The 21,358-nt window shown below is 65.7% G+C and overlaps 6 protein-coding genes across 6 annotated transcripts; 3 read left to right on the plus strand and 3 right to left on the minus strand.

Moving 5' to 3' along the window:
• The first annotated feature begins 238 nt into the window (after positions 1-238).
• Positions 239-2,022, plus strand: EMIHUDRAFT_423968 (hypothetical protein). Its single transcript, XM_005782874.1, has 3 exons — positions 239-1,132; positions 1,305-1,396; positions 1,588-2,022. Exons 1-3 carry the CDS (start codon positions 256-258, stop codon positions 1,783-1,785), a joined length of 1,167 nt encoding a protein of 388 aa, XP_005782931.1. The 5' UTR covers positions 239-255; the 3' UTR covers positions 1,786-2,022.
• A 1,849-nt stretch (positions 2,023-3,871) lies between these two features.
• EMIHUDRAFT_232861 (mitochondrial inner membrane protein) lies at positions 3,872-6,162 on the minus strand (the record flags this gene model as incomplete). Its single annotated transcript, XM_005782875.1, has 3 exons — positions 3,872-4,884; positions 5,773-5,836; positions 6,052-6,162. The coding sequence occupies 3 exons, from the start codon at positions 6,160-6,162 to the stop codon at positions 3,872-3,874; spliced, it is 1,188 nt and encodes a 395-aa protein (XP_005782932.1).
• A 988-nt stretch (positions 6,163-7,150) lies between these two features.
• On the plus strand, positions 7,151-8,764 carry EMIHUDRAFT_232862 (hypothetical protein; the record flags this gene model as incomplete). The annotated part of the gene is made up of 6 exons (XM_005782876.1): positions 7,151-7,492; positions 7,763-7,990; positions 8,294-8,385; positions 8,453-8,539; positions 8,604-8,638; positions 8,748-8,764. 6 exons carry the CDS (start codon positions 7,151-7,153, stop codon positions 8,762-8,764), a joined length of 801 nt encoding a protein of 266 aa, XP_005782933.1.
• A 341-nt stretch (positions 8,765-9,105) lies between these two features.
• On the minus strand, positions 9,106-10,404 carry EMIHUDRAFT_232863 (hypothetical protein; the record flags this gene model as incomplete). Its single annotated transcript, XM_005782877.1, has 3 exons — positions 9,106-9,158; positions 9,705-9,888; positions 9,988-10,404. The coding sequence occupies 3 exons, from the start codon at positions 10,402-10,404 to the stop codon at positions 9,106-9,108; spliced, it is 654 nt and encodes a 217-aa protein (XP_005782934.1).
• A 797-nt stretch (positions 10,405-11,201) lies between these two features.
• On the minus strand, positions 11,202-12,223 carry EMIHUDRAFT_456571 (hypothetical protein; the record flags this gene model as incomplete). Its single annotated transcript, XM_005782878.1, has 3 exons — positions 12,002-12,223; positions 11,849-11,931; positions 11,202-11,741 (listed from the first exon to the last, which is right to left on the minus strand). Coding segments are annotated over exons 2-3 (549 nt in total), but the record flags the coding sequence as incomplete, so codon positions are not given.
• Positions 12,224-16,088: 3,865 nt separating this feature from the next.
• EMIHUDRAFT_232866 (hypothetical protein) lies at positions 16,089-18,857 on the plus strand (the record flags this gene model as incomplete). Its single annotated transcript, XM_005782879.1, has 3 exons — positions 16,089-17,381; positions 17,520-18,254; positions 18,411-18,857. 3 exons carry the CDS (start codon positions 16,089-16,091, stop codon positions 18,855-18,857), a joined length of 2,475 nt encoding a protein of 824 aa, XP_005782936.1.
• Positions 18,858-21,358: the final 2,501 nt, after the last annotated feature.

Here is a 21,358-nt window from a genome sequence, read left to right on the forward strand (position 1 = left end):
AATGTCTTTGAGGGTGGAGGCAACGCGAGCGACTATGTGTGCTGTGCAGTGCGCGTGCTGCGCGGTAAGCGCGTGAGGGCGTGCGAGCGAGCGAGAGAGAGAGAGAGAGAGAGAGAGAGAGAGAGAGAGAGAGAGAGAGAGAGAGAGAGAGAGAGAGAGAGAGAGAGAGAGAGAGAGGGCCAGAGAGAGAAGAGAGGAGAGAAGAAACACAGAAAAGAAATATTTGGCCCTCATTCACCCATCCGCGAGCTCGCCATGCTCAGCATATTATCCTGCGGCGCGAGCGCCTACTTCGTCGGCGCGCCGCTGCCGCAGCAGACCGCCGCGGCCCAGCTCGGCTCGCGCAGCTGCGCGATCGACATGTCGATCGTGAAGCTCGGCACGCGCGGCTCGCCGCTCGCGTTGGCGCAGGCGTACGAGACAAAGCGGCGGCTGGCCGAGGCCTTCCCGGACGAGCTGGGCGCGGACGATGCGGTGGAGATCAAGGTGATCAAGACGACCGGCGACATGGTGCTCGACAAGGCGCTGAAGGACGTGGGCGGCAAGGGGCTCTTCACAAAGGAGCTCGACGTCTCGCTGCTCAACGGCGACGTCGACTGCTGCGTGCACTCGATGAAGGACGTGCCGACGTGGCTCGTGCCCGGGACGATCCTGCCGTGCAACCTGCCGCGCGAGGACACGCGCGACGCCTGGATCTCGCCGAGCGGTAAGCTGCCGCAGGAGCTGCCCGACGGCGCGGTGATTGGGACGGCGTCGCTGCGGAGGCAGGCGCAGCTGTACGCAATCAACCCGACGTTCAAGTGCGTCAATTTCCGCGGGAACGTGCAGACGCGGCTCAAGAAGCTGGAGGAGGGCATCGTCGACGCGACCATGCTCGCCAAGGCGGGCCTCAACCGCATGAACCTCGAGGAGCACATCACTGCGGTGCTCGAGTGGGACACCTGCCTTCCGGCGGTGGCGCAGGGGGCGATCGGGATCCAGATCCGGGAGAAGGACGAGAAGATGTCGCGCTACATCGGCGCCCTCAACCACGAGCCGACCAAGGTCGCCGTCGACTGCGAGCGCGCCTTCCTCGCCGCACTCGACGGCAACTGCCGCACGCCAATCGCGGGCCAGGCAAAGATTGTCGACGGCGCGCCCGCCCCCTCCCCCGCCCCGCCGGGAGGGACAACAGGGAAGAGGGGAGTTCCGCCTAACCCATCCCCCCCCCCCCCCCTTACCCCTCTCACCCCCTCCCCCCCCCTCACCCCTCCTCACCCCCCTCCCCCCTCCTCACCCCCTTGCCGCCGCCTCTGCCGCCGCAGGCCAGCTCCGCTTCGAGGGCCTGATCGCCAAGGTGGACGGCACCACGGTGCTGCGCACCTCGCGCACCGGGCCGCTCTCGGACGCTGCCAAGGCGAGACCGCACTCCCACCCGCCGCTCTCCCCCGCTGCACACACACGCCACCCCTCCTCCCTCCCTCCCTCCCTCCCTCCCTCCCTCCCTCCCTCCCTCCCTCCCTCCCTCCCCTCCCCTCGCCACCCCCTCGCCACCCCCTCCCTCGCCGCCGCCTTCCCTCACCGCCCCCTCCCTCTCGCCCCTCCCAGATGGGGACCGAGGCGGGCGAGGAGCTGAAGGCGAAGGTTGGCGGAGACGCGCTCGCCTTCTTCGGCGAGGGAGAGGTGCTGCCCGAGCCCAAGTCGTCGGTCACCGGCGTCGAGACGGACGGGCTTGGCGGCTACGTCAAGGGCGAGTACGCGATGGACGAGAGCGGCAAGGACCCGGGCTTTGCAAAGGCGCAATAGGGCGGGCTGGTTTGGGCGGGGACACACTTGAGGTGCAGCCCCTCAGCGGCGGCGGACAGAGGGTGACGCTTGTGCGGTGCGCCCTCGCGGCGCGGGAGAAGTGATGAACAATCGGCGCGGGCGGAGATATTCGCGCAGCGGTGTACGGACTATACGGTCGGCCCGTAGGGTCTCTCAACTTAAAATCGTGCTTCGTGGTCGTAAAGCCGTAACGGACTAACGTGTACACCTAGAATTTGTGTGATGTGCTCGCACACCAGTCACCACTACGGAGCACCATAGTCCATACGTCGCACACTCGACACACGCTGTGGGGGGGGGTACCCCCGCCGGCCCCGCCGGCCTCCCACCCCCCCGCTCCCCGGTGGTCCCCGGACCCCCCCCGCGGGTTCTATGCCTAACTTTAATTTTTGGGGCCTATTAGGACGACAGTTGCGCTAACCGGCATGTGCGAGTATATGGGACAAAAGCGTCGAAAATGTCCCAAAAAAGCGTCTCGAGTTTGTGGCAGCTCCGCAGCCAGCGCGGGCTGCCAGGACGCACCGCTCGCGCGTTCGGCGCACTCCCTGGCACCCAGGGAGTGCGCCTAACCGACCAGACCGAATAGGCTCGATGCCGCGCTCGCTGTGGAGCTGCCACAAACTCGCCGCCGAGCGTGCCACCGACGGCGTCCTGGCGGAGGTGGTGGAGTTTGAGACCTGAGGCTGCGGAGGTGACGCCTGAGGTACCGGGCCGTGCACGGCGACTCAGCCGGCGACCGCCACGGGCTCAGACGAGACTTGTCGACGCGTTCCGGCTCAGCTTCACCGTGGTCCTCGGGCGTCTGTCGACGTCAGGACCACCCATACAGCTCGCGGGTTTGAGGTCGCAAGAGCCAAGATGGTGGCGTTTGGACATCCCAACCATCACACAAGACAGCCTGTAGGTGGTGGCGGGACGGCGCAGTGTTTGTGGCACTCGGCAGTAGGCACCCGCGGCACGGCCCCGCTGTCGGCTCTCGCGGGCTGCGGAACCGGCCCCAGAGGGGGACGGTCCGGGCGAGTGTGGCAGCTCCTGCGCTAGTATGGGCAGCCTCTATCATAGCACTACTGATCCTGGTCATTAGAGCTGCCAGGGATAGCGTCAGGAGCCGGTAGGAGTCAAAACCCCTCATATTTGAGACATCGTGTCCCATATACTCGCACAACGAGCCAACCCGCTATTTGTTGGCTGAAATCCTCAACGTTGTTCAAGTGGTTCACCCCAGCCCATCGATCGGCTGTCACTGTTTGTTACTGTTGTGTTCTACTTACACTGTCATGTTCAGTGGTCAGCATATAGTGCATACACCAGTAAATACAGAAAATGGCAAAAAATCCGGGTAAACCCCGAAAATAGTAAATACCTGGGGGTTTCCGGGTATTTTCGGGTATTACCCGCACTGCGGGACACTAGAGATCGTCGTGGGTCACTGCCAGGCCTTCCTTACTGTTGACTGTTGTGTTCAGACAGTCGGCCTATAACGTTATTTATAGCGACTGTTGTTGGGGGGAGCCCCACTGTTGTTCTGTTGTTACTGTTGACACTAGCAACACTGTTCAGCTCCTACTAACGTTAGGCAACCCTACCCCCCGCAGCCACAAGCACAACATGTGCACACACTTGTCCATGTCCATGTCCATGTCCCCATGTCCATGTCCATTGTGTCCCATGTCCCCATGTGCATATATGTGTGCATGTGCAACTGTGCATGTGTGCATGGAGAAAGCACACGACAGCCCCGGAGCTCCCACGCGCCACGGCCCACGCGCGTCGGAGATCGGACGTCGTCCGTCCTCGTCCGGGACCGGCGACCGCGCGCCCCCCCCGAATGCCGAAAATCCCCGAGAGAGCCGCGAGAGTCTCTCTCGCGCCGGGCGCAAGCCGCAGACGGCAGAGCGGGAGCTAGCGGAGAGAGAGCGACACCGCAGCTCACAGGCCCGGCGCTACAATGAGTTTTAGATTTGTTTGATCATACTAAAAATCTCCTCTTGACCCGGGGCCAGATAGAGCGCACGGTGGGCCACTGTGGCAGCAGCGCGAGGGTGTGAGCGTTTGACGCAGGCCGTCACGACGGCCCTTCTGTTCCTCCCCCCATCTGGCGCAGCCTCTCGCTAGCGCGGCGAGTGCTGCGGTGCTCTGCGCCCAGTGCCCCCTCACCCAGGGCGTGCGCCCTCGTCGCCATCTCCACCGCCTCGTCGCGCTTGCCCGCCGCCTCGAGCTGCGCCGCCAGCTCGAGCAGGGACGAGACGGCCGCCTCCTGCGCGGCGGCGATGGTCTCGCCGCCGGGCGGGCCGCCGAGCGAGGGCGTCGCGACGGCGGCCGGGGTGGAGGAGGCCACCAGCTGCGCGGCGGGCGGCAGCGGCCCCGCCAGTGCGTCCTTGAGGCCGGGCACGAGGTTGAGCGAGCCCGTGTACAGGATGGAGAAGCCGTTGTTGCAGCACCAAAAGACGAGGACGGAGGCCGGCATGGAGAGGGCGACCGGGAGCGAGACGAGCGTCAGCCCGCCAAACACCAGCTTGATGCTCCGCTGCTGCTGCACCTCCGCCGCCGACGCGCCGGGCGGAGGAGGAGGCATCGCGAGCAGCAGCAGCGCGACCGCCGAGCCGGTCGAGAGGAGGGGGAGGGCATAGGTGGGGTCGGAGGCGCCGAGGTCGGGGAACCAGAGCGCCCCGCCCTCCGAGGCGCCCGGCCGCACCTCCGCCAGGTTGCGCAGCCCCCAGAAGAAGGAGATGAAGACGGGCGCCTGCGCGAGCGCCGGCAGGAAGATGCGCGCGGGAGAGGTGCCGTGTGCAGCGTAGAGCGCGGCCATCTCGGCCTGGATCACCGCCGGGTCCTCGCCCGCCTGGCCTCGCGCCATGATATGCGCCAGCGGCACCTTCATCGCCTGCATCCGCGTCGTCTGCCGCAGGCTATACACGGAGAGCGGAAGCAGCGCCGTGCGGGCGGCGACAGCGGAGCCCGCGATGGCTGCCCACCACGGCAGGTCCAGGCCCCCGTGGACAGCGTCCACGAGGCGCAGCGCCAGATCCGACGGCCAGAAGCCCAGCTGAGCGTCGACTGCCGCCGGCACCAGGGCGTCTGCGAAGGCGCTGTCGGCGGTGGCTGTCACCTCTGCTGCCGCCGACTCTGCCGCGGACGCTGCCACCGCCTCGACGGCGTCGCCAGGGCTCGACGGTGCGACGGCCTCGCCGACAGCAGTCGAATACCGCGCGGGCAGCGGTCCTCGTAGGCGCGACGCGGCTCGGCGAGATAGCTGCAGCATGTGCAGAGTGGGTGGGGTCCCCCCCGGCCTGCGTTTTGCGTTGAGCGGGGTGGCTGCGCCCTAAGGATCCTACCGTACCCCCTCTTTGCTATAAATAAGCGGGTTCGCCAGCGAGACTCGCACACACACGGAATCGCTCGACACTTGCACGGTCGCACATGAGTGTTAGAGTTGTTTGGTGTTGGAAGACAGCGATCGCCAACTCGCTGGCCTCTCCGCAGGCCCCCCCGACCGCGTCGATCTCATCGGCGCGGGCTCTCTCGGCTACGGACCGGCCCCAGCTTCGGCTGAGGGCTAACATGAAGCTGCCGAGCCCAAATCACTGTGAGAGTCGTGATTTCTTGTTGGTCTTTAAAAATCTCTCTTGGTGTTGTTAAAAATCTCAACAACAACAACAAAAATCTCTCTCAAAAGACCTAAACGTGACTTCGGCGCTCTCTGAGTCCGATAAAAAGATCTGTCACACCAGTACACACAACACAGATGTCCTGCTCCTGGATCAATCATACATAGGATCATTACAAGAAACACTGACAGTGCGCCGCCTCCCAAGCCAATGCTGTGTAAGGGTCTCTGACACTCCTGGATGCATGCTCAGTCACAACGGAGTAGCAAGCAATGTTCGGAAGCACCCGAGCGACGAGCGGTCCCGAGCCGTCCCGAGCCGTCCCGAGCCGTCCCGAGCCGTCCCGAGCCGTCCCAACGCGCTACACGGGGCCGCACATAGGCGTCAGACATGACGCCCGCATCTTCCAAGAAGACCGCTTCCTGCAGGCGCGGATCAAGCCATATGGGAGTATGGTCTTGGGGACAAGGCTTACGTCGGGCAGCGGCAGATCATCACAGAATGGAAGGGCCGGAACCTGTCCCTCGAGAAACAACGGACAAGACGGTGCAGCACTACCGTGGGCGTGTGGAGCACCTCATTGGCCAGGTAGTGGACAACCGTATGGCTCTGTGTACTACGTGGCGTGGCTCGTCACCCTGCTTGCCGCGGTCATGAAGATCGCGGCACACATGGTTGGGCTCCAGGAGCGTATGAAGGGACCTAGGTATGATGTGTTTGGCCCGTGGCCGGTGTGCCCGCCGCACATCGCGGCGCAGTTTCCTTAGTGCTTTGCTGTGTTTGCTGTTAATCTCATGAGAAGTTTACTATTTCTTCTCACTGCAGCACCTCCGCGCCGCCCAGCCGTGCAGCCCAGCCAGCCTGAGGCGGGCCGCAAATGTCCCAGCCACGCCCCCGAGCGAGGCCGAGCGAAGCCGAGCGGTCCCGAGCGGTCCCGAGCGGTCCCGAGCGGTCCCGAGTGGCCCCAGAGCACCCCAGAGCACCCCAGAGCCTACCTGAGAGCCCACGACCGCTTGGCATGCACCTGCGAGGAGCCTGTTTCTTTGTAATGATTAACACGTTGCCGCTCTCTCTTGCCCTCGCTCTTCCGGCAGCAGTAGAACAGGCAGCGGTCCGGGATCTGCTCCGTGCAGCAGCAGAGGGCGCGCTGTAGACGCAGCCGCAGCAACCCACAGCGCCAACTAATGGATCCATTCCTCCTTGTACTCACAAGCAAAACATATATGTATAAACAGCTCTCGTACCCTTAGGCCCCTTCACGGCGCGAGACCACGCTGTGTGTCGAGCCCGGTCGCCATACTTTTCGTTTTCCGCGCCGGCAGCGGAAGGATATACACAGAATACACATGTGTATACACATATACACGACCGCCAGGGTATTTTGTCGATTTCCTCAATTTTGCCTCAGATTTTGCCCCAGACCAGCTCTCAGACTCAGGGAAACTCGCGAGTTTCCAGAATGGAGCACCAAACACCCTCTGTTTTCCCTGGAAATTTCCGGAAACGCAAAGTGCTGGTGACCTCTGTTTTCCTTTTTGTTTGCCGGAAAACCTGCTACATCCCAACCAGTCAGTGCACTGTGGGCTCAGAAGCAAATTGCTCTCCTGCTGCCACGGGAGTTGGCAAGTCAGGCGCACAAAAGTCGGAAATATCAGCACACCATCCCATAAGCCTAACACATACCCGGGTACAAACCCATCACAGGTGCGGCCGTGCCTGGCGTGTGTGCACGTGTAATGGGCGACTTCGGCCCCGCCTACGCCTACGCACAGCAGGACCCGGGACTGGTGTGCCAGGAGTGCCACGCCGGCCCGCTCCGCCTCCCACGCTCCGGCACGTGTCCGCACTGTGGCACCTCGCTGCGCGGTGCCGCACCCGCTGGAAGCCGCGGCGGCGGCGGTGGCAGCGGTCCAGACATGGAAACGGCGACGCTCGAGACGATGGTGCCCGCGCTCCTGCAGCGAATCGTCGCGCCGGGCCTACTCGAGGGCCTCGCAGACTATGGCGACGCCAGCGCCGCCGCCGACGAGACGGCCATCGAGTCGCTCGAGACGGTAAAAGTTGAGCCGCATGTCCGGGTGGAGATCTCACACCGCGAGCCGGACCGGAGCCCTCGGGATGCGGCGGCGCATGCCGCAGAGGCGCGCGCGGCGGCCGCAGCAGGGATGGATGCGTCGAGCGCGACCGACTGCGGCGCGGGCGCGGGCAGCGGAGCAGCGGCCGCCGCGCCGCCGCTCGAGATGCGCGGGACCGCCTCGTCATTTGGGACGCACCTGGGTGACCTGCCGAGCGGCGTGAGCGGCTCGCTCGTCCTCGCCTCCCCTCGCGACGCGTCTGCGCCGCTCGAGAACGCGAGCGAGCTGTCCGGCGCCGTGGTGCTGGCGTGGCGCGGCGGCTGCTCGTTCGTGGACAAGGTGCGGCGGGTGCAGCAGGCGGGCGCGGCGGCCTGCCTGGTGGTGCAGACGGGCGACAAGTGGCCCCTCTCCATGTCGGACTCCGCGAGTGCCGGGAGCGACATCACGCTGCCCTCGGCGATGCTGAAGCCTGCCGACGGCGAGACGAGCGCTCGAGGGGCGGTGAGACACTTCCGAGACACACGCCTCGCCCTCCAACGCAGGCGAGAGGCTGCTCGAGGAGCTCGACGCCGCGCGCGCCGGCGGCGGCGCAGGAGGCTGCGTGTGGGTGAGCGCGCAGTGCGTGGACCACCAGACCACGTGCGCCGCGAGCTCGGACCGAGATTCGCCGAGATGCGCTCAGATCCGCAGAGAGTCGCTCCTCCGCCGTCGCCGCAACGAGGAGACGCCTCTCCCCTCGTCGCGTCCCCCGACAGTCCCCGACACGTCCCCGACGCGCCCCGCAGGTGCGCTGTCTGCATGGAGGAGCTAGTCGCCTCGACGCTGGCGGTGCGGCTGCCGTGCAGACACACATTCCACGAGGAGTGCCTTCGCGCGTGGCTCTCGAAGCACAACACGTGCCCCTGCTTGCGTCTCGAGCACCCCGCGCCAGGACACGTCCGTGACATGTCCGCCGCCCCGCAGGTGCCCGACGTGCCGCGCGAAGCTGCCGACGACCGCCGAGGTGGCGGCCGCAGAGGAGGAGCGCGAGGGCGGCCCGCCGCCCCCCTCGTGGCTCGACTACCCGCTGCCGCGCGCCGGCGCGCCGCCCTCGAGCTCGTCGATGTACACCTAGGCAGGGACGGCGGGTCGGCGGCGTCGCGTTTCGCGGTTCGGCGCGGCGAGCGGGCGCCTCGAGGGGGGGTTGTGCGGCTCTTAGGGCGGTCGCCAGCAGTGGCCGGTGCCTCCCCCCGCCTGCTCCCGTCGATACCATCCGCAGGCCCCGAGGTGGCGTGAGTGTGCACACGGTGGAGCGAGGCTGGGTGGAGGATGCAGCTTGGAGAGGGAGCTGAAGCATGCGCGGTTGTGTTACTGATACTGTGTGCAGCCGGATCCGCCTTGTTCCAGCGCCGGTATTTTTTTGGACGGGGAGAGGCGTCAGACCGAGCCGGTTGTAGCCGGTTGAGTTCTCCCCTCTGCTAGTCGAACCAATGTAATCGAGTGTTTTTCATCTTTCGCTCTCTTCACACCACTTTGAATCGGTCCTCGCACGCACAAACTGTCGGCACGGAGAGGCGTCGCGCACGCCCCACAACACATCACGTTCTCCCTCCTCTCCATCTCCCCTCCCGTCACGCTCACTGGTATGTGTAGTGGTGGCTGGAACCATAGCCGTACCGCGACCGGCCGGCTGCTCGATGCCGCTGCGCGGCCTCCTCCGCCGCCTCAGCCCGCGCCTCCGCCTCCGCCTCCACCTGCACGGCCGACGTAAAGCCTGCCGGCAGCCCCATCGCCCGCATTAGGTCGAGGTCGGACTGGGCGGGGGGCGGCGCCGGGCAGGGCTGCGGGGGCGGCGGCGGCGGCCCCGGCGCGCGCTGCCAAGTGCGAGCGGGCGGAGCGAAGGCGGAGGGCGGAGGCGGGGCGGGAGGGCGGGAGGGCGCAGGAGGCCAGGCGGATGGGTGAGGCGGTGCCGCAAGGGCATGCGCTGGCGCAGGCGGCGGCTTCCACTCCGTCGCAAAGCGGTCCTCCACCGCAGGTTGGGCGGCAGGCTGGGAGGCGGCAGCGGGTTGGGAGGCGGCAGGCTGGGAGGCAGCGGGTTGGGAGGCGGCGGGTTGGGCAGCAGCGCCGCCAACAGCGCCGTGCTCTGCCCGCTGCGCCGTGCTCACCGCCCCTCCGCCGTGGCCCCTCCCCCCCCCCGCCCTCGCGCGGAGCTCCTGCTTGAGGCGCAGCGTCGCACGCCGCTCCTCGAGCGCGCGCTGCCGCTTCGCGCGCTGGTCCGTCGCCGACGCCCTCGCCGCGCCCGTCTCTTGCGCCATCGCCTCGTGCGAGCGGCGAGCACCGCCCTCTGCGTCGCGCGCCCTGCCGTCGGCAACCTCGCGGCGGGCAGCCTCCTCCCACGCGAGGCGCTCCAGCTCCTGCCCCTGCCTCGCGCCGCCGCTAAAGAGAGGAGCCGCGCCGCCGCCTCCTCCTCCCCCGCCTCCTCCGCCTCCTCCTCCGCCATCGCCGTAGCTGGGCCCAACCTCGCTCTGCGCGTCGCCTCCGCGCAGCCGCTTGAGCTCAAAGTCAACCACCGACGACGCGTGGGCCGCCGCCTTCTCGTCCGGCGGCTCGCCGCTCGAGAGGGCCTCGTACAGCGCAACCTTGCGCGCCATCGCCTCGGCCGCGCGCGCCTCGTCCGCACGCTCCTGCGCGGCGCTGCTCGCGTCGCGCTCGCCCACGCCGCGGTTGGAGCCGGCGGCGAGTGGGTCCGCCCGCCGCTGGCGGCTCCGCCGCGCCTGCGCCTGCAGCGCCGCCTGCGCACTCTCCGGCTGCCGCGCCGCCGTCTCGCTCTGGTAGAGCGCCGCGCGCATATTGACGAGGGTCGCCTTGCCCACATCCTCGATCTCTCGAGGCCGCTTCGGCAGCAGCGTGCTCTCGGTGAGCCAGCCGAGGCTCATGGTGGGAACCGCGCGCGGGGGTTGCAGAATTCTTTTTTCGGCTAGCGACGATGAAGAGAAACATTTCGTGGCGCGTCGGCAGGCCCACCACGAACGGATGCGCGACGAGCGCGCTCGGGAGGCGGCCGCGGGCAACGCGGAGCTTCCGCCGGAGGACGACGCGGTCGAGATGGCGAGCGCCGCCCAGCTGCTAGACAGCGTGGCGGAGGCGGGCCCGAACTACACCCTGCTGCGCAGCAAGGAGACGAAGGCGAAGCGGCGGAAGTAGTACAAATCCAAAATGGTAAAGATAGACTCTAGCCTTTCCGCTCTCGGATCGAGAGGTTCGCGCGCGCGGACGACCAAGAAGGACAACAAACCACAGGCAGCAAGAGCGGCCGCAAACCACAGGCAGCAAGAGCGGCCGCACACTGCTCGGTAACCCCCTGCACATCTAAAGCCATCCCTGCTGCTAGCGAGGGGGGTGTGACCCCCCCAGCAGCAGAGCTCTGCTGCTGGGGGGGTCCCGACCCCCCCACCCAGCAGCAGAGCGCACTGGACCCAGCTCCCGCCTCTTCGCCGCCGCCGCCCCCTCCCCCCTCGGCTCGTATTTGAGCGGTACGCTCGAGGCGGTTGTGTTCACCGCGCCGCCTGGCTGGCAGTAGGAGGGTCCGCCGTGAGACCACTGTTTTGGTGCCGATCATAAATTCTCGCCGCTGGAAAGCTACTTACTTACACCTTTACAGCTGTCTGTACATAGGCTTTAGATGTGCAGGGGGGGTACCGAGCAGTGCCAGTGGTGACTGGTGTGCGGCCGCTCCAACAAACGTAAAAGGGTGCACAACGCAAAGGGAGGGGAGTCACTCGACGACTGGCTGGCCCAGCGGCGCTGGCAGCAGACAAGGGCGGCCGGCCACGTCGGTCGGGGATCGCGGGTGGGAAGCGGGGGGCGCGGGAGAGGGAACGAAAGCGGGGCGAGACCGTGGGGCCGCGCCCACCCGGCGCGGAATGCGCCGCGCTTGGGGGTCGGTCACTTTCACTCGGGGAAAAAAGGACATGGAAGGCGGCCTTGGAGCAGCGCTCGCCGCCGCCGTGCCGCCTCACTCCTCCATGGGCTTTTCGTGGACGTGGCGCTCGCCGCACAGCTTGACCTGGATGAGCGGGATCGTGCAGGGGTGGATGTCGATGTCGAGGAGCCCGCGCTCGGAGAGCGGCATGCCGCAGTGGATGTGGCCGATGCACCGCTCGAGGGCGTTGTAGATGCCCCAGAGGAGCCCCCCGACGCCGCCCAGGAGCAGGCCGGTCGTGAGCAGAATCGTGCCGATGAGGTTCGCGAGGTCGCCGACGATCCAGCTCAGCTGCAAAGACGGAACGGAAATGGCTCGAAGCGTGGGCGGGCGGTAGGTGGGCGGGGTGGGGTGGGTGGGGGGGGGGGGGAGTGGCGGGTGGCGGGCGCGGCGCGCACCAGCCCGCATTCGCCGCCGAGGATGGCGACAACCAGGTCCTTGGTCTTCTCGAGCGCCTTGCCGACGATGCCGATGGATTGGCCTAATCGACACGGGCCACGCGCTCAGAGCGAACGTGTGCGGCACCTCAGCAAAAGCCGGCGGGGACGTGCCGAGCAGCGACTGAATGAGGCCGCGGACGCCACCCGGAGCCGGAAGCGTCGTCGCGTCGCCGTCCGTCTTGCCAAAGATCTTGAGGATGAAGGTCTCGACGCCGCCCAGGACCGACCAGGTGAGGCCGAGGACGCAGCCAACCAGCCCACTGATGTCCCGGAAGAGCTCGGCCAGCCCCCCTTCCTTCTTGAGCTTCTCGAGGATGGTCTTGATGAGGCCCTGGTCCTCCGCGTCGTCCCTCGGCTGTTTCTTGAAGCGGAGCGAGCGGAGGAAGCCGCGGACGCCGCCGACGACGGCGTGCACGAGTCCGTCAGCCTTGCCGAGGATGGCCTTGATGATGCCCTCCTCGTCGTCCCTTGGCTGCTTCCCGCCGAGCATCCCGATGATCGTCCGCAGGAGGCCTCCGATGTCTTGGCCTAGCCCCTTGAGGAACGACTTGACCCCGCCCATCAGCGAGTCGAGGAGGGTGCCGACGGCTCCTATCGGAACACAGGCGCAGGGCTTTTGTCAAGCAACGCCGCGCACACCATGCAGCGAGGGCGCGTGGCGCGCCGAGCAGCGCGTCGAGTATCTTGATCTCGTCGCCCCCGAAGTGCTCCTTGAGGTTCTTGAGGATGTTGGCGTCGTCGGGGATGATCTTTCCGACGAGCTTCCGGACCCAACCGAGGATCTGGTGGACGCCCGAGAAAGGGTTCTCCAGCACCCAGCCGAGGCCGTGGACGATGCCGCCCACCCGCGTGACGACGCGCTCGACGAGCCCGACGACGGCGTCGTCGATGCCGCCGAGGAAGTCTCCGATCTTCTCGGCGATCGGGGAGAGCGCCCCGAAGAGGTCTCCAAGCAGGTCTCCGACAGCGCCGTTGACCTGGCCCAGCAGAGCGCCTATGGGATGTGACCCTGCGTTCCGAGTGTCCCTGCATGCAATCTAAGGGCGCAAAGAGAGGGCTCGCCCGTCTTGCCGAGGATATCGATGTCGATGCCATCCTGGGCGAGGGCGTCGGTCACGGCGCTGAGGATCTGCTCGGTCAGCTTGTCGCCGAATCCGACCAGCTCGCGGACGAGCCCGAAGATGGTCCGCAGCAGGCCCGCGGTCTCGTCGGTGCCGAAGACCTTCTCGAGCAGACCCTTGACGCGGCCGCGGATGCCGGGCAGGATGCCGTCGAGGACGTCGCCGACCTTGCCGATGATGGACCGGATGAACCCCCCAGCGTGGCCGAGGACGCCCTTGGCGTCGGGGTCGTCATCGTCGCCGCGGAGGATGGCTCGCAGGCCCTTCTTCACCTTCTCGAGGCCGCATCCGATCGTGCCGGCGATGCGGTAGAGGAAGCCCTGCGAGGAGGCGTCTCGTGTGAAGCTTTGCTCGCGGCCAGACGCGCCCGGGAGATTTGGCAGAGGAACGGGGTGGGGCGGAAGCGGCGGCGCGAAAAAGGGGGGTCAGCGGCCGAGGCGGCGTAGGGTCGGCCCGAGAATAGCACACGCCTCGAGCGACTCAAAGAGGCCACCGCAGTGGACCAGCTCCCGAAGGAGAGTCTTGACCAGCTCGAGCGCGTTGTTCTTGACGAACGAATAGACCTTTTTGAGGAGGTTATCGAGCAAGCCGCCGAGGTTGTCGCCGAGCAAATCGGTAATCGAGCCCGTGATCTTCTTAAGCCCGCCGTCCACCTTCTGGAGGACGCCGCGAATCGGGGCCCTGCCATTCAAGTCGTCGTCGTCGCCGCCGCCGCCGCCCAGGTGCTTGATGACGGGGATCTTCTCCTTGAGGCCGCGGTGCTTGATCTCGGCGATCCCGCCGCTCTTCTTCTCGAGGAGGTACGCCTTGCTTGGTGGCGCGACTGACGGCTGCATCACGAAGAGAAAGAGGCTGTGTTGCAACTGAGGGTGTAGATTGCGTGCCGTCGGTGGGTGTGTTTATGCGATTGCACTGCCCTCGACTTCCTGATCAAAAAGAGCGCCTTCGGCACTACTCTCTCGAGGTCTCGTGCTCTCGATAAAAAAACGCCTTTAGGTCGGGGCCACAAGGCCACAGCGCCTCGGGCGCTCGTGCGAGCGACCAGCCGATGCGGCGGAGAGTGGCAGGCAGTGGGCGGCATTTATTTCTCTCGATGCAAAAGTTGGGTCTTGCACTGACTTTGTGCGCACGAATAGGGCAAAGAAAGCAAGCGCCGATTCGCTGGAGTCGCTTAGGCGGCTCCCGTGTTGTACCTGTGTTAGTGCCAGTGCGCGCCAGTCCCGTGCCCAGTGTTGTGTGCGAGGGAGTTTTGTGTAATCTCAAAGCCAAAAGCTTTGTCCCAAACGCGCGAGAAGAAAAAGTGGAGCACAAGAGATAGGGTGGGTGGTACCTTTCGTGAAACTGAAACGCGGAACGCGATCGGTCTCGCGTTCCTCAACGCTTGCGATTCAGCTGTCGCGCCGCTGGATGATCTTGCTCAGCTCGCCGAGCTCGACCTGAACGCTCAGCGGCGCGACCGCTGAATCGCAGCCGTTCGTGCTGCACGCATGCATCGTTGCAGTTTCAGATTACTTCCCCCCCTAGGTGTCAGGAGACGGAACAGAGCTGTAAACGTCTCACTCACTAGAGACCCACACCCGGGCAGCGCGGCACGGCGCTGACGTGCGCGGGCTCCGCCGGTCAGCCTGCCGCCGGTCAGCCTGCCGCCGTGCGTGCCCTGCTCGGGGAGAAACCTCTGCTGCGCCAATCCTCGGGCTCTGTGCAGGGCGTTCGCCTCGGCGGTGCGGCAAAGGCGCGCGGACGGCCGATCTCGGCTGATCTCGGCTGATCTCGGGATGGTCTCGGCTGATCTCGGGATGGTCTCTCGATGTCGCCCAAACTCGCAGGTGCGGCGGGGCGATTGGGAGGGCCACGTGACGTCATATTGCGGGGCGCACTTCCGCGTGCGCTGGCGCACCGCTGCGAACGAGAAACTCGACGAGGAACATGATCCTGAGAGCACGAGAGCGACGGCTCAGATTGTGACGTGTCCACGACGCAGCGAGTAGGAGCACACCTTCGTGTCGCTGCAGCCGCTGCTCGTCCGTCCGCCAGCCCAGGAGAACGCTCCCGGGAAGACGTCCGGCAAACGGAAAGCGAAACCTGCACGGAAGGCGACACCTGCACCCGCCGCGAAGCGTGGGTGGTGGGCCCCAGCACGGACGATCTCGACCTGCTGCAAGCGACCTACGAGGCAAGGACGCACGGCAAGGGGACCCACCCGGATCTCGAGGAGCGCAAGCGGCTCGCGAATGCGCTTGGTGTCACGCCCGAACAGGCGAGCCCTCCCTCCCGCCTACCGCCTCTCCTCTCGAGCCGTCTCGTCGCTTGACTCTCTCCTACCCTCGTCTCGCCCCTCCCCTCCACCCTCCCCTCTCGCATCAAATCTCGCCTCCTACCTCACCCCTCCTCGTCGCCCGTCGCCGCCTAACACAGCTGAGACCTCAACTGCAGGTGCAGGACTGGTTCCGAAACAAAAGAAAGCGCGACCCGCAGGGCGCAGATAAGATGGCTGCGATCGAGCGTAGCGAGACTGCCTGCAAACGCACCACCGGATGCGTCAAACCCGACGGCCACGACGGGAGGTGCACGTGGGCAGCGCTGGGCAGCGGCCTCTGCCAAGACAGCAAACTGCCGCGGTGGCAATGCCTCTGCGACCACTCAGATTGCGCCGCAGTCCCTCGAAGAATTCTTTTTTCAGCTAGCGACGATGAAGAGACAAAGAAGAGCGCGGCCGGAGAGAGAGAACGACGAGAGCGGGACGAACACAAAGGGGAAGTGACCTTGCATCGCCCAGTACATGTAGAGCCTGCATCATGATGACCCCTGGGGTTTGCCGTCATGTCGGCTCCTCGCTCGGCTCCTTCGGAGCCTCTCTCTACTGCTGGGGAAGGCTCCGCGTCCTGACGCTGAGCGCTCGGCAATAGCGCACGGTTGGGGAGCTCTCCCTCTAATAAATGTAGCGAGATCCGTCGGAAGACGCCGGCTTGAAACGAGCTGTGGACTGATGCGTAGCGCTAGTCGACGCTAGGGTTCACGCCCGTCACCTGCGTGTCAATCAGACGCTGACCCACCAGGGCGATCCCAAGGGGTTCCCAATGTCTGCCATTGATCCGTCAGCGACCAGCGCTGCAGCCGCCGTATTCCAACGCTGGTCAGATCGCCACACCAAGGCCCCGAGTCGGTACGTGGCCGAGCCGAGCGTAAGGCAGCCGCCGTCCGCCGGCGGACCTTCTGCACCGGAGAAGCACTCGGAGTCAAAGCCGCAGCAGCATGCTGTGCAGACTCACGCAGTGGCGGGCTCGGACTCGGAGGAGGACATGCCGTTGTCAAAGCGCAGGGCGGTCGTCGCTGCCGCCGACTCGGACTCGGAGGATGACGCGCCGCTGTCAAAGCGCAAGGCGGTCGCCCGCGCAGTCGCCTCCAAGCCCATGCCTATGATTCCCCGACCGGCGGCGGAGCAGGCGCTGCCCGCGAGCGCTCCGGAGCTGCCCCCCCACCAGGCGGCGCCAAGGTCGCGGGTGATGGCGGAGCGGGTCGTGGACACCGTCCAGCAGTACTACGTCGACAGCGAGGCGGGGGCGGGCTGGCAGCGAGCCAGCGAGGTGGAGGCTGGGCTCGTCGCCGCCTTTTGGGAGAGCGCCCTGTGCGAGCGGGAGGCCGACGGAGGCGATTCGCTGATGACGGCCACCGAGCCGGCGGAGCGAGTTCGGTGCTTGGCCTGCTTGGGCAGGCACAGGAGGCACGTCTGTGGCCGCACTTTTGCAACGCTGCCGCCGCCTGCATCCGTGCCGCCGCCTGCGTCCGTGCCGCCGCCTGCGTCCGTGCCGGCGGCTGCGTCCGTGCCGCCGCTTGCGTCCGTGCCGCCGCTTGCGTCCGTGCCGGCGGCTATGCCTGTACCGGCCTCTTTCCCTCCGCCTCCGGAGGGGTCTGTGCCTGTGCCGCCGCCTCCGCCGGCAGCCGTGCCTGTGCCGCCGCCTCCGTCGTCCCCGGAGCGAGTTCGGTGCTTGGCCTGCGATGGCAGGAGCACGAAGCACAACTGCGGCCGCAGCTTTGCGATCAAGGCGGCGGCGATGTCCGCTCCCAGCGGGATGGCGGCCCGCCCGGTGTGCGGCGCGTGCGGAGAGGAGAAGCTGGCGTCTGCCTCCTCGCAGCAGCAGCTATCCCAGCAGCCCGCACGCCGCTGCACGGCTTGCGTGCGGGACAGCGCGTGCAGCAGCGTGGCAGCAGAAAGTGAGGGCTTGCGCCTGCACCTCTCGAGCAGCAACGGAACCGGGTACAAGGGCGTGTTCAAGGACACCTCCAAGCCGACCGTCCGCTTCCGTGCGGGGCACAGCGTGGCTGGCAAGACGGTCAGCCTTGGCAGCTTCGGCACGGCGGTGGAGGCGGCGGTGGCGTACGCGCGGGCTGTCGGGCAGGCTCCCGACTCGGCAGTGGAGGCGGCGGCAGAAGCGGAGGCGGCGGAGCGAGCGGCGGAGCGAGCGGCAGAGGCGGAGGCGGCGGAGCGAGCTGCACCCGCGCTGGCGGAGGCGGAGGGGCTGTGCCTTCACCTCTCGAGCAGCAACGGAACCGGGTACAAGGGCGTGTTCAAGGACACCTCCAAGCCGACCGTCCGCTTCCGTGCGGGGCACAGCGTGGCTGGCAAGACGGTCAGCCTTGGCAGCTTCGGCACGGCGGTGGAGGCGGCGGTGGCGTACGCGCGGTCGGTCGCGGGCGAGGCGCCGGAGCCCCAAGCTCGAGCTCTGTGTCCGACGGTGGTGGCGGAGGCGGAGGGGCTGCAGCTGCACCTGTCCGACAAGACCTCCACCGGCTACATGGGCGTGCGCGACGAGACCGGCCGCTTCCGAGCGGAGCGCTCTCACGTCCACCTCGGCTACTTCGACACGGCGCTGGAGGCGGCGGTGGCGTACGCGCGGGCGGTCGGGCAGGAGAAGGCTGAGGCCTCGCGGGGCGGCAAGAAGCGGGGCGGCAAGGAGCGGAGCGGCGGTGGCGGTGGTGGAGCTTCGGCGGCCGCCGCGAGCGAGGGAGGGGGGAAGCGTCGCAAGGCGCGCAGCAGCCTCCACGAGGCGTCCGCCTCGGACCTCTTCGAGTCTCGCTTCTCTCCGCTCGGCTCGCCGTCGCTCCGCCTCGCCCCTGCCGTGCGGGCGGCCTTCGACTCGCTGCCGGCGCACGAGCAGGCGCGGCTCGCGGCCTTCCTCCCCGGGCCAGACCGCGAGCCAGCCGCGTGGGCGCAGGCGCTGCGCTCCGAGGCGCTCGCGCAGGCGGTCGACTGTTGGCAGGAGCGCACCGCACGACCACTGGCCCGCCTGCTGCCCCGTCCGGCAAGCCTCTCACCCCTGCCCCCGGTTGAACCCCCCCCCCCCCCCCCGCGCTGCCTGCAGGGGCATCTCGCCGCCGGAGAGTTCGACCCTACCGTCGAGGATGTGCTGCGCGTGCGCCGCGCCTCCGCCCTGCGCAAGGCAGAGCGCACGCAGCAGCTCCACCTCGAGCGGCTGAGGCAGGCCGTCGGCGCAGAGGGCGGCGCGGGCCTCGCCCGCTGCCTCAACCAGGCGGCGACCAGCGCCAGCGGGGCGGGCACCGAGCCCGATCCTGCGCCGCCGGCAGAGCCAGAGGCTGCGGGGGTCGAGGCAGCCGCACTGCCGAGGCTTTGCGCCGCAACGTTCCTGATGCCGCCGGCGCCGCTGCAGCCGGCGGAGCGGGAAGTCTCCGAGCGCGCCGCCGCGCCAGTCGTGACGGAGCGTCCGCCGCAGGAAGGCGCCGAGTTTGCGATGAGGAACGCGCCGTCGCTGTGGCTGCTCGGGGCCGTAGCGGCCTCGTTCCAGGCGGGCGAGCCAGGCGAGCCAGACGAGGTCGCCGACGCGGACTAGCGTAGTGGGACGGATGGGGTCCGCTCTTCTGGTACTGTTTGTGATGCGATGAACACTATTGTGGAGGTGGTTGTGGAGAAGAGTGATGTGCCTGGGGTGGGGCGCGCACACCGCGCTCCTTCTTTCTCTGGCACATTAGCTCAAAGAGTGAGAGTGCTGACCACTCCTGATCTTTGGCCCGCCAGAGGGATATGCGGCGTTTCGGGCGACAAGCAGCGCTGCGACCGCGAAGTGGCGGTGGACATGCTCCCACGGTGCCGACGCAGCGCCGGAGTGGCCGGTGCTGCTCGCCGCGACCACGACGGCTACTCCGATGCTCCGGGCCGACCCGTCCTACCCGACGGTGGCACTCTTCCACGTCTCGCTCACGCTGAGAAAAATTCTGAAACGGCGTGCAGCAGAGTCGCCGACGAATCGGTCCGCGTGCCTCCTCGTGTCGCGCATCGTTCTCACCCATCCATAAACTCACTTTGGCCTCACTAAAGCGATGCCTCAATCCTGAATCCTCAGATTTTAGATTAGGACGCTGTGGGCCCTCTACCCAAGGCCCAAGCCCCAATGTGCAATGAACACACCAGTGAGGGCGGGCCGCAGGACGATTATCGAGGGGGGCTACCACAATCAATGCGGAATCGACCCTATCCCAGTCAACAGTGCAGGCTAAACCTCCGAAAATGTGCACCTGGGATATGGCTGCGCTTTTCTTCCCCGTCAGGGGCAGCTGACCCCCCCATCTACAGATGATATGCGCATCTTGAGATAATATGCATCTAAGATGCGCCCTATTTGGACTGCACACTGTCTTGCCTATGCTCGAGCATCTCTAGATGGTATTTTCAACTTAAGATGCCGGAGCATCCTGGCACCTGGGATGCTCGAATCATCTGAAGATGCTTCGCATCCCCCAAGAAGCAAGATGCTTGGCATTTAATCATTAAAATGCAAGTTAAATTATAAAAACTTGAGCGGCGTGTGAGCCCTTGGATCAAAGTGGGAGTGGAGACTATGAATCTATGCTAATCTCAGCTGCTACTAGTATGGCTATGTAAGTGTGATGTGACTAACTACTCTGTTGTCTGTGGAATACTACTGATGGTGATGGAACTGGGAGCCAGTGAGTGATGGGGGGGGGCACTTAGCCCTTGTGCTAATGCTGACTTTTCTACACTATGGAAGGTTGCGGTTGTATATGTAAGACTGGTTTTTATTTCGGGTTCGGCAAAAAACCCCACGCGCTCATGTTCCTGAGATGCATTGCGCATCCTCAGATGCCACATTGCATCCTGGGATGCATGGACTAACCCAAGATGAGGGTATCATCTCGGCACACTTGTGAGTCTGAAGACGACTGCAGTAGAGATGTCACGGGCTATCAAAAGACGCGGGGCACCATCTAAAGATGATTGAATCTTCTTGGAGAACCCAATCATAGTGGAGACACCCGGTGTCCTTAGATGGAAAACGCATCCTAGATGGCGTTTGGCATCTAGGATGCGCATATCATCTGTAGATGGGGGGGTCGCCGCCCCTGACGCCCTGTTTCACAGCCATCCGTGCTAAGGATGGCTGGCATGCCTAGATCTCAGCCATACCCTCCTACCGGATGGCTGAGATTTAGCGTAGGCATGGCCAGCCATCCTTAAGTCACATAGCTGCAATTAAAAGAAAGCATCCTAGGCACTCCGCCCTCCCAGCACGGCGACGCGCCATTTTGGCTGCGTTTCAGCGCCCATCTTAGGATCCTCACAACCCCTTTTCTGTTGGTCAGGATCTAGTAAGCTCAGCCATCTCCGGCCGATGGCTGCGACGGCTGTATGACAGCCATCTCGCGGCCGGGCGGATGGCTGGGACACAGCCGTCGCAGCCATCTTACGCACGATGGCTGCACTGGCTGGTGCGCAGCCAAGAATGGCAAGATAGCGCGTGCTGGGAGGGCGGAGTGCGTAGGATGCTTTCTTTTAATTGCAGCTATGTGACTTAAGGTCCTCCGGGCCAGTTTCGGGGGGCAAACCCTGCCCGGCCGATAGAGCCCCAGGTAAGGTCCAGGTGTGGCCTAGGGCATCAGAAGGGACCAAGAGGAGTCCAGTCTGAGCCATAGAGCCCATGTCTTTGCCCCCGAAGGTCGCGTTCAAATGCCCGGAACGGACGTTACAGTGGTGTCCGGCCGGCGCGATCACCGAGCTGTGACGCTCAGGGAAGCCTGATGAAAAATAAAATATTCTTACCTTCAAGCCCCCCTCCGAGACTAGGGACAGAACCCACCCGTACACAGGAGAGATGGGACTGCGCCTCGCCCCCACTTGCCCTGACTGCACAGGATTGCGTGCCCCGAAGACGGCGACACATAGCGGGGGACACTGCGCAAGGAGGGGGTGCGAAGCCAAGGTTGGGGTTCTAGGTGGTGGGACCATGAGGGGGGGTGGGCGGGGTCCTGTGGGGGTGAAATGTTGCGCGGCGAATTCGAACCTACCCCCTCGCCGCGCCGATCCTCACGCGGAGGG

The sequence above is a fragment of the Emiliania huxleyi genome (genome assembly GCF_000372725.1).
Source record: "Emiliania huxleyi CCMP1516 chromosome Unknown EMIHUscaffold_185, whole genome shotgun sequence".
Lineage (NCBI taxonomy): Eukaryota > Haptophyta > Isochrysidales > Noelaerhabdaceae > Emiliania > Emiliania huxleyi.

What these genes read in the sequence shown, in the direction of transcription:
- EMIHUDRAFT_423968 (XM_005782874.1), top strand. Translation starts at nt 256, where the DNA reads ATGCTCAGCATATTATCCTGCGGCGCGAGCGCCTACTTCGTCGGCGCG. An exon ending in CCAGGCAAAGATTGTCGACG is followed by an intron (nt 1,133 to 1,304) that starts GCGCGCCCGCCC and finishes CTGCCGCCGCAG; the next exon opens with GCCAGCTCCGCTTCGAGGGC. An exon ending in CGCTCTCGGACGCTGCCAAG is followed by an intron (nt 1,397 to 1,587) that starts GCGAGACCGCAC and finishes CGCCCCTCCCAG; the next exon opens with ATGGGGACCGAGGCGGGCGA.